The sequence below is a fragment of the Dermacentor variabilis genome, chromosome 8 (genome assembly GCF_050947875.1).
Source record: "Dermacentor variabilis isolate Ectoservices chromosome 8, ASM5094787v1, whole genome shotgun sequence".
NCBI lineage: Eukaryota > Metazoa > Arthropoda > Arachnida > Ixodida > Ixodidae > Dermacentor > Dermacentor variabilis.
Window position 1 is genome coordinate 137688403 of NC_134575.1, and position 11926 is coordinate 137700328.

The following is an 11926-nucleotide window of genomic DNA, read 5'->3' on the forward strand; positions in this document are numbered from 1 at the left end:
CTGAAAATATGTTTATTGCTGACATTGTGTCACTTAAGCTAGCTCATTGTACCTGACTAATTGTGGAAGCTTGTGCTAAACCATGTTTGGTCGCAAGATAAAGCGACAAGACTAACTGCGATCTACACAGCTTGTCTGGGCATTTCAAGGATATGTACCATGCGACAGCAGCATTGTCAAAGAAGCCCGCGCGCACATTTGTGTACTTAACACGGCTTGTACAGAGGCTGACATGTTTCAAGCCCTACACCACCTCTGGGATCTAGAGAGCATGGACATATCGAACCCTTCTTCCAACGACGAGCAGGAAAATAAGGTGGTCCAGCAATTCACGGAGAAAATTACATTCAAGAACGGGAGGTACCAAGTAGCGCTTCCATGGAAACCCTTTAACACAATACAGGCCCGTATGAGTTTCCTTTGTAGCAACTGCTCCGAACGGATGGATGTCTGATTTTCCGTTTACTAATTACTTCTCTCCACCTTGCAGGTCTTCGCCGAACTATTACGTCATACAAAATGCGCTTCTTCAAATGCGCATTCGAACCCTGATCGTGACGCCTTGCGGTTTTTATGGCTCGAAAACACGCCCCGGCGAAGCGAACCTGTGGCTAAAATATGATGCATAGAATGACACGAGTGCCATTTGGAACTACAGCCAGTCCATTTCTCCAGACCATGTCCTGATATCAACCACAATGCAGCTTGCTCAAAATTTCAGCGGGACGATCTCCTCACAGATGCTCCTTCTTCAAAACAATCATTCCTTCTTGATAAACTAGCGAATCTCATTCTAGGCGAGGCGGGCATGAACCTGCCGAAATGACAATCAATGATGATGAGCTTAAATGGCACATCGCTGATGGATTGTACTCCGTTCGAGCAGGGGCTCCTACAAAGACTGTTGGTGTGCTGCGGGACACCGCTGCTGATAAGCTCATTCAAAACATGGCTACGCTGCTGCAGCTTCTCGAAAAAAAGGATGACATGAAAAGACCTGTCCTCCAGGCGACAGCACGATCTTTCGATCAACTAAGTGGCTATCACCAATTTTCTCTAGGAAAGTCCTCTTTCAAAGCCTGGGAAACATTTATACCTGAGCCACGTAGGTACGAATGGGAAACATGACCGAATGAGCTGAAATGCTCTGATTTGTTTTTGCTACCCTGATGAGAGCTGAAGTTATTATTTGACAAGCCGACAAGGCCCCAGCCTCACGTATTTGCGCATGCTAGCTCTACGGCCTACGGTGCCATAACTTATCTGAGACTCGAAGACCAACGCGGTAACCTCGACGTTCAGCTTCTGTTTTAGAAGCGTAGAGTAGCTCCAATCAAGCGCATTACGTTTACTGGCTTCTAGATCCCTATACTTCCGCAAGAGGCTCTAGAATCGAGGCACTGCAGAATGCAAGAGTACTTGTGGACGGACTCAACTGTATCGCTTCCTTGAATACAAGGCTCAGCAAGCAGTTGGAAGCAATTCCTTTATAACAATGTTCCCGACATACGTCAAGTAACAGGTCCTCACTATTGGCAATACTCGCCGGGAACACAAAACCCGGCTGATCTGTTGACGCATGGGATTTCATATTCACACCTTCAAAACAGCCGGTTGTGGGGTAAAGGACCTAACTAGTTTCTACCTACGATGTATAGTTGGCCAACGGAATTTGAAATTCAAGATTCTGGACCGGTAAACTAACTAGTTGTTTCTCAGTGGAAGACAAGTGGTTCCTTTACTTGTGAGTCTGATAAGAGAACCACTTTTTAGTGCCGAAATACTGAGTTCTTGGTTGCGAGTTGCAAGAATGATGGCATGAAAAAAACACTCGGTGGACAACTGTCAAACGCCAACGTCGCATTGAGAAGGAGGACTCACAGCTACTGAACATCAAGAAGCTGACATCTGGTTCAAAGGAATACAGACAGACACCTATGCCAAAGAGAGAGCACAACTTGAAGTTGGACAAGGCGTCGACAAGATATAGTCAATCATCATCATTATCGTCATCATCAGCCTGGTTACGCTTACTGCAGGGCAAAGGCCTCTCCCATGCGTATACAACTACCCCGGTCATGTACTAATTGTGGCCATGTTGTCCCTGCAAACTTCTTAATCTCATCTACCCACCTAACTTTCTGCCGCCCCCTGCTACGCTTTCCTTCCCTTGGAATTGAGCCAGTAACCCTTAATGACCATCGGTTATCTTCCCTTCTCATTACATGTCCTGCCCATGCCCATTTCTTTTTCTTGATTTCAACTGAGATGTCATTAACGCTTGTTTGTTTCCTCACCCAATCTGCTCTTTTCTTATTCCTTAACGTTACACCCATGATTCTTCTTTCCATAGCTCGTTGCGTCGTCCTCAATTTAAGTAGAACCCTTTTCGTAAGCCTCCAGGCTTTCGCCCCTTACGTGCATACTGGTAAGCCACAGCTGTTATTCACTTTTCTATTGAGGGATAATGGCAACCTGCTGTTCATGATCTGAAAATGGCTGCCAAACGCACCCCAGCCCATTCTTATTCTTCTGATTATTTCACTCTCACGATCCGGATCCACGGTCATTACCTGTCCTAAGTAGATGTATTCCCTTACTACTTCCAGTGCCTCGCTACCGGTCGTAAACTGCTGTTCTCTTCCGAAACTGTTAAAGATTAGTTTTCTGCAGATAAATTTTCAGACTCACCCTTCTGCTTTCCCTCTCGAGGTCAGTGAGCATGCATTGCAATTGGTCCCCTGAGTTACTAAGCAAGGCAATATCATCAGTGAACCGCAAGTTACTAAGGTATTCTCTTATCCCCAATTCTTCCCAATCCAGGTCTCTGAATACTTCCTGTAAACACGCTGTGAAGGGCATTGGAGAGATCGTAACTCCCTGCCTGATATATGGTATGGAGAACTTTATTGGGTCCTGAAGGTCAACCCTACGTTGACGCGGGCCGCTCCCACGTTGGGACTGTCAGGTCGCGCCCTTCAGCCACATCGCAGGCCTTCTGGACTGCCCGTAATTGGTCAGAGAGTGATTCACTGTGTAGCATTTGCCGCCACCATTCTTGTTCCTTATCCCAGTCTGTGAAGACCGCGGGGCACTGCCAAAGCATGTGGTCAAAAGTAATGATGCAATTGCACTTATTACAGTTGGTTTGACTTTCCCTCTCCGGTTAGATCCTGTTAATAAAATCTGGACTTCTGGAGACTAGCAGTGCTATTGGAGGAATTAGAGAGCAGTAAATGGGATATAATAGGGCTCAGTGAAGTTACGAGGACAAAAGAATCATATACAGTGCAAAAATCGGGCACGTCCTGTGCTCTCGGGGCTTAGTGGAGAGACATGAACTGATGACATGGCCTGATGCCTTTCTTTATTTGTTGCTTTCTTTATGGAGGACTACGGTTGCTGTAGAGCCGCTATAGATATCTTTTAGTATTTTACATACGGCTCCTCTACACCCTGATTCCGTAATGCCTCCATGATTGCTGAGGTTTCGACCGAATCAAACGCTTTCTCGTAGTCAATGAAAGCTGTATATAAGGGTTGGTTATATTCCGCACATTTCTCTATCACCTGATTGATAGTGTGAATATGGTCTATTGTTGAGTAGCGTTTACGGAATTCTGCCTGGTCCTTTGGTTGACAGAAGTCTAAGGTATTCCTGATTCTATTTGCGATTACCTTAGTAAATACATTGTAGGCGACGTACAGTAAGCTGATCGGTCCACAAGTTTTCAAGTCTTTGGCGTCCCCTTTCTTATGGATTAGGATTATGTGAGCGTTCTTCCATGATTACGGTACGCTCGAAGTCATGAGGCACTGCGTATACAGGGTGGCCAGTTTTTTTTTAGAACAATCTGCCCATCATTCTTCAACAAATCTGCTGTTACCTGATCCCCCAGCTGCCTTCCCCCTTTGCATAGCTTCCAAGGCTTTCTTTACTTCTTCAGGCGTTAGTAGTGGCCTTTCAAATTCCTTTAGACTATTCTCGCTTCGATTATCGTCATGGGTGCCACTGGTACTGTAAAATCTCTATCAAGCTCCTCAGCCACTTGAGCTATCTCAACCATATTGGTAATGATATTGCCGGCTTTGTCTCTCAACGCATACGTCTGATTCTTGCCTATTCCTAGTTTCTTCACTGCTTTTAGGCTTCCTCCGTTCCTGAGAGCATGTTCACTTCTATCCATATTATGCTTTCCTATGTCAGCTGTCTTACGCTTGCTGATTAACTTGGAAATTTCTGCCAGTTCTATTCTAGCTGTAGCGTTAGAGGCTTTCATACATTGGCGTTTCTTGATCAGATTTTTCGTCTCCTGCGTTAGCTTACTGGCATCCTGTCAAACGCATTTAACTCCACTTCTATTGCACACTCCTTAATGATGCCCATAAGATTGTCATTCATTGCTTCAACAGTAAGGTCCTCTTCCTGAGTTAAGGCCGAATACCTGTTCTGCAGCTTGACCCGGAATCCCTCTATTTTCCCTCTTACCGCTAAGTCGTTGATCGGCTTCTTATGCACCAGTTTCTTCCATTCCATCCTCAAGTCTAGGCTAATTCGAGTTCTTACCATCATATGGTCACGGCAGCGCACCTTGCCCAGCACGTCTACATCTTGTATGATTCCAGGGTTAGCGCAGATTATAAGGTCTATTTCATTTCTAGTCTCGCCACTCGGGCACCTCCACGTCCACTTTTGGCTATCCCGCTTGCGGAAGAAGGCATTCATTATCCGCGCATTATTCTGCTCTGCAAACTCTACTAATAACTCTCGCCTGCTATTACCTCCTTGCCTTCTACTTATCTCTTTCTCTCCTCCCCCTGCTATTTCTGGAGCCTATGCCATATTCCCCTAGTGACTTGTCTCCAGCCTGCTTCTTGCCTACCGTGGCATTGAAGTCGCCCATCAGTATATTGTATTTTGTTTTAAGTTTACTCATCGCCGATTCCACGTCTTCATAGAAGCTTTCCACTTCCTGGTCATCATGACTGGATGTAGGGGCGTAGACCTGTACGACCTTGAATTTGTACCTCTTAAGTTTCACAACAAGACCTGCCACCTTCTCTTTAGTGCTATAGGGTTCCTGTATGTTACCAGCTATATCCTTATTAATCAGGAATCCGACTCCTAGTTCATGTCTCTCCACTAAGCCCCGATAGCACAGGACGTGCCCAATTTTTAGCACTGTATATAATTCTTTTGTCCTCCTAACTTCACTGAGCCCTATTATGTCCCATTTACTGTCCTCTAATTCCTCCAATAGCACTGCTAGACTCGCCTCCCTAGATAAAGTTCTAGCGTTAAACGTTGCCAAGTTCAGATTCCAATGGCGGCCTGTCCGGAACCAGGTATTCTTAGCACCGTCTGTTGCGTCATAGGTCTGACCGTCGCCGTGGTCAGTTGCTTCGCAGCTGCTGAGGACTGAGGGCCTGGGCTTGATTGATGTATTCATATAGGAGGTTGTGGCCAGTACTGCACCAGGGTGGCGAATCCTGCTCTGGTGAGGGAGTGCGTTACCGTTCTGGTCACCGGGATACGGCCGCAATCCAGGCCTGTTTATGCAAATTTATCAACACGCGGATTTTTTTAATTTGGTGGATTATTGTGCAGTACCGGTATTCGAACCACGGCCCTCTTGCACGCGAGGCGGATGCTCTACCTCCCGCCACCACTGCGGTGCATAAAAATGATATATTTCGTCAATATAGTCCAACAGAGCTCAATTCCTTCATCGGCGAAAAGGGCGTCATGTGGATTAGAACTAGCCTTCAGAGCGCCAATATCACGTAAAATGAAAAGACACCCGTGCTACTTCCTTGCACCCACGAAGCACCTCGTCATTTTGCAAGCACACACAACTGTACTCCATGGCAGTGTCCTTGACACCTGAACTGGACTTCGCGCCCGGTTCTGAGTGCCCAGAATGCGACAGGTAGTGAAGTGAGTGCTGCAAAAGTGTATGAGTTATGCAGCCTTCCGCCTCAAAGCGGCGAAAGCACCGGCAGCCCCTCTGTTCAACCATCGTATGCGCAGTTCGCGACCTTTTTAGGTTACAGGAGTCGACTTTGACATGCCGAGGCACGATAAAGTTATCAACTATAGTTGTCATTGATATGCTCAATTTCCAGAGTTATCAGCTTGAAACATCTAAGTAGTATAACAGTTATCATTTTAAGAGATCAAATTTCATTTCTATTTCTGGTAAAACCGCCCCTTTACGCAGACGTTACCGCTAACATGTAAAACTATATATTGCAAGATTGCTTTACACAATGTTTCGGTTGGTGTGCAAGATAGCGCAGTTTCACTCTGCAATGAGCTAAACATACTCGGTGCCTTTTTTTAGGTCTTTAGGGGCAGGATTTCTGCATGAGCTGTAACAGCTATGCTATAATTATGTGCAACAAAGAAAATAACTGAAGTCTCATGACAGATGAGAAAAATATTGCATTCTGTTCAATGTGGAAACAAATATTCGATTAAAGCTACCATGTACAAGCAAAATACAAAAACATGAACGTATCTATATTGAGCCTCCGATATACAAGATCCACGAGTTTAGCAAAGCTTGTTTAGAGCACTAAATCTTTTGATCTTGAAAAAGTTTTGAATTCTTTTCGCTTACTTCCTATCAGCTCCATTATCACCACACAAGTTGCATGTACCAGGAAACGTAGATTATTCTGCTAACAAAAATATAAGATGGTATTGCTATTAAATAGCAGATAAAACATATTAGAATGGTTGTCAGGAACCTTAATTCTACACAAAATTATATGTGGAAATAGGGGCTTCGAACGTAGAAACTAACTAAAAGTGCAGTAAGGTAAACACGTAAATAAACGCTACTTGTGGAAGTGACTTGTTCATTTGGTGGATAGAGTGGATCGAAAAATATACCTTTTGAAACACTCATTACAACTATTTTGAGATTTTCCTTATATATTACAAATATTGCAGCGGTGGCGGTGCAGCGGTGGCGTAGAGGTAGAACACCCGCCTCGCGTGCAAGAGGTCCGTGGTTCGAATCCCAATGTCGGCAATTTTCCACCGGATTAAAAAAAAATCCGCGTGTTGATAAAATTGCACAAACAGGCCTGGAGTGTGGCCGGATCCCGGTGACCAGAACCGGTAACGCACTCCCTCACCAGAGCAGGATTGGCCACCCTGGTGCAGTACTTGGCCACAACCTCCTATGAACACAAAATAGACCATATTCACACTATCAATCAAGTGATAGAGAAATGTGCAGAATATAAGCAACCGTTGTATATAGCTTTCATTGATTATGAGAAAGCGTTTGATTCAGTCGAAACCTCAGCAGTCATGGAGGCATTACGGAATCAGGGTGTAGATGAGCCATATGTAAAAATACTGGAAGATATCTATCGCGGCTCCACAGCCACCGTAGTCCTCCATTAAAGCAAGCAACAAAATCCCAATAAAGAAAGGCGTCAGGCAGGGAGATACGATATCTCCAATGCTATTCACAGCGTGTTTACAGGAGGTATTCAGAGACCTGGATTGGGAAGAATTGGGGATAAAAGTTAATGGAGAATACCTTAGTAACTTGCGATTCGCTGATGATATTGCCTTGCTTAGTAACTCAGGGGACCAATTGCAATGCATGCTCACTGACCTGGAGAGGCAAAGCAGAAGAGTGGGTCTAAAAATTAATATGCAGAAAACTAAAGTAATGCTTAACAGTCTCGGGAGAGAACAGCAATTTACAATAGGCAGCGAGGCACTGGAAGTCGTAAGGGAATACATCTACTTAGGGCAGGTAGTGACGGCGGATCCGGATCATGAGACGGAAATAATCAGAAGAATAAGAATGGGCTGGAGTGTGTTTGGCAGGCATTCCCAAATCATGAACAGCAGGTTACCGTGATCCCTCAAGAGAAAAGTATATAATAGCTGTGTCTTACCAGTACTCACCTACGGGGCAGAAACCTGGAGGCTTACGAAAAGGGTTCTACTCAAATTGAGGACGACACAACGAGCTATGGAAAGAAGAATGATAGGTGTAACGTTAAGGGACAAGAAAAGAGCAGATTGGGTGAGGGAACAAACGCGAGTTAATGACATCTTAGTTGAAATCAAGAAAACGAAATGGGCATGGGCAGGACATGTAATGAGGAGGGAAGATAACCGATGGTCATTAAGGGTTACGGACTGGATCCCAAGGGAAGGGAAGCGTAGCAGGGGGCGGCAGAAAGTCAGGTGGGCGGATGAGATTAAGAAGTTTGCAAGGACGGCATGGCCACAATTAGTACATGACCGGGGTTGTTGGAGAAGTATGGGAGAGGCCTTTGCCCTGCAGTGGGCGTAACCAGGCTGATGATGATGATGATGATGATGATTACAAATATGGTTTTTCTTTCATGCAAACCTTAACAAGCGCCAATTTAAAAACAGCTGCATCTTGTTTGATACACCTGAAATTTTTGTGGTTCTTGCAATTCAGTAACAAATTTCACGTTTGGTGCGGTAATTGTACATTCAGATGTTGCGCCTACACGCATAAAAGGAACCCCACATAGAGCGTCCGCGGTGTTTTTTTTTTTTGCGAGCGCTATATAAATCAGGCGTAGCAAATCAAAGTTGCTCTCTTGCAGGCAGTTGGAAAAACAACAATAGTTTGCACGATTTTCCAGGGTCCCGTACCTCATGCCCCCCCCCCCCCCATGCTGGGTTCCTCTATATGTCTAAACTTCCGCCGCTGATCGCGAAATGGGCCTCCTGAGTGTCAAAAATCGTTTTGAATTTTGCAGCACACAAAAGCTTCAGACGTATAAAGGTGGTGTCGTTTTCAAAAGAATTTATCTTGAAGTTCTTCTGTAGTCGGACAACGTATTCAGAAATAAAATAAAGTACAATTATAATTATGCATTAGTTGTCTTCACTTTGTCAAGAAAATTCAGTTTGTCGTGGCGCTTAAGCCCAAGTAGAATGAGAGGCTAAACAGGACGGGCCTTTTCGCAGCCAGAATGCACTACGCGCCTACGTCGCTTCGTAACTCGAGCTATTTACGCTTCATAGATTTTATACCTAACTAGGTTTTTGAACGAAGCCCCGTTGAGCTGCTCTAATTACGCTTTACCAATTATGATGACTCATTCGAATTATGCACTGCATTCCGCTAGGTTAGGCCTAATAGGAGAGTGTTGCCGCAACAAACGAGCTTCCGAAATTTTACCGATTTTATTTTCTAAGTGCACACTATTCGAAACCTGGAGCATAGATATACGGTCACTAGAACGCAGAGTACTTCGGCGACTTACACATGGTCTTTAATAAAAAGCCATTATTTGCCTTCATTGGAACTACAGGCGATGGGTGTCAGCAGTTAAGCAGATCTGGCACCCTTCTTGTTGCAGCTTAAATACCAAGTAGAAGAGACCTCGCGCTGGCAGACTCGACTCATCTTGAGCAAGGCGTCACCCGGGAGTCGAGTGAACTAAGTAATATTTGGGAGTGCCCCTACGACTCGATAGATGCATTACCTTCACACACATATTTTACTAATTTCATTTCCCTTTGGAAATTTACTGCTAGTTCAAATTGAATACCGCGTGTATATTTTAAGGTTGGGTCATTTACGCTCCCTTTAACGTACAGCTAAACCTAAGTACTGGAATTTTTTTGTGGTTCACCCCTATCAAAACGCGGCCGCTGCATTCGAAATCAAGCCAGTCACCTGGAGCTCAGCACAGCAGTGACGTAACCACTGGGCTCTACTTATACGCATAGCTACTTATCATCGTGAAGCTGTGTTGATCCGAAAAAACTTGCGCGATAGTTTAGGCAAAATCAACAATGATCTGTCGTACCTGCTGGGACAACTGTAATTAAATGACAATAGAGTCACACGAACACTCGAGTACTTCAGTGTGGTTTCGGCGTGCTTTCCCGGTATCGGCCTAATAAATAATGAACAAGGTTATATTCTGGCGCAGCTAAAAAGCACCAGGGCACTAAAGAAATGAATTATTGCACCTGTCCTAGTAAATTGTATCTATAAATAACAGAAACGCCACTCTATGCGCGAAAACAGGATTGGCAAACAAGAAAATACGTGAAAAAAAAATTACCGAATGTGACTCGACCTTGAAGTTCCCTACCAGTTTGCAGTGACGTCATACATCTTTATGTCATGTACTCAAGTCCAGCAATTTTTTGTTGTTAAACTGAAGTGTATTTTGTTTAAAGGTACCCAAGGAATGAACATCGCTAATTTGGAGAAGTGGTAGTCAGCCAATGCGATATACTACGAAAGAATACCTTAAATGCTTTAAAACTCTTAAGTTTACATTGACGCAGAACTGCTGCATTTTTGGCGCAAAATTTATTAAACGAAACTGTCACATTCACTATATCTTCTAACTATCAAATTCTCATTGAGAAAATAGCAAAAATACAGTTTCTGAGGAGTAATTTAAGTCAACACTATTTTATCATTTCTCTTTAGTTTACTTGTAAGACAGTTTTCATCAGTTAATGCAACTTTTTTTGCAGTAAGTGTGTGCGCTCAAGAAACGACCACAAAGGCTCCAAGGCAATCGCCGAAAGTCCTGCCCTTTGGACGCTGATTTTTCTTTTCTGTTGTTTTATCCTTAATAAAATGCCGTTTTAACTAGGTTCACTTTGCCTGCTGTACGAATTTCCTCGGCAATAAATTGCCTTGGGCTTTACAGCTTCAAAATGTTTCATGTGCTATTCTTTTACCTTCACATTTTATAATGTGACGGAGCTAAACGGCACGAATGTTTCGCACATTGTGAAATATATGGCGCGAAATATTTCAACTATGTACTCCGCTTAACATTAAATCGATATAAGATCCTTTCGGGATGTATAAAAATTGTAGGAGTTATGTTGAATTCATCAGTGTATACCTTTCCCTTCTCATCTTTGGATGTAACCTTCTATATCGCTCGTTCAACAAAGCAAGCCAACTAGTCCCACGGTGCTATTCGCGGACTGCAGAGAAAATTCAGGTATCAATTTGTTTGTTCCATTTAGTACTTATCTGAATAAACCTAGAGAATTTGAAGCTTTCTTTTAATATTTTCGATTCCAATATTAAACCGACTTCGCCATCGTCGTCATCATCATCCTATTTTATGTTCACTGCAGGGCAAATGCGATCTCCAATTACCCCTGTCCAGCGCCAACAGATTCCAACTAGCGCCCGCGAAATTCGCACGCGCATTTGACTTCATCAATCCCGATTTCAGGATCCAAATCTGAAGACGTAGTCTCTGGAGTTCTTAGCAACCGTCTTGTGAAATGCTTGAAGAAAGCAGCTTCCCTAACAAATCTTCTTTAGCGTGGAAAAGAGGTGTGCCCAAGTTACTACAAAACATATATCGCTATTTGAATAATAAATAAAATTAGATGGCCGTCCAAAGTTAAGCTGGAGGGCGCTGCAGGAATCACAAGATGATCGCAGTAGCAAGTAGTTTGCTTTATTTTTGCAATGCGTGAATAGCGCGATCAGAACGTTCCTTGCTCTTTACAAAGGCTCTCCGCCTAACGCTTTTCATGGTGTTGCCAAATTCATTCCCTTGAACTCTTTACAATGGACGCAGCGTTTTACATGCGGCGTTTTGTGCAGCTCCGCTCACAAAAGTGCCTCCCAGCTGCTTAGAAAGCAAAAGTGGAAACCGCAATTTTGAAGTTTTTACTGGCTCTTGCGCAGAGGCCGACGGCCATTATCGGCGTGCGAACATAATCAGCACAATGTACAAAGCAGTGCCTCGTTTCTGTAACAGCGGAAATAGATAAATACCAACAATTGAGAAACAAGCACAACGTGTCCTTTCATTTGCAGTTTCACATGTATTTGTAGCAGCCACCTAATACCGAATTCAAAACGTACATCTCGGACCACTCTGTCGTTAGAAATAGCCTACAAAGTGATTC

The 11926-nt window shown here is 43.9% G+C and overlaps 1 protein-coding gene across 1 annotated transcript in view; it reads left to right on the forward strand.

Annotated features, from left to right (window-relative positions):
* LOC142591298 (uncharacterized) overlaps positions 1–10682 on the forward strand; it is a 99395-nt gene extending 88713 nt beyond the window's left edge. Inside the window, exon 5 of the mRNA XM_075703625.1 lies at positions 10517–10682. Within this exon, the coding sequence (XP_075559740.1) occupies positions 10517–10590 (74 nt within the window). The 3' untranslated portion in view covers positions 10591–10682. The remainder of the gene's footprint in view (positions 1–10516) is intronic.
* The last annotated feature ends 1244 nt before the right edge of the window (positions 10683–11926 follow it).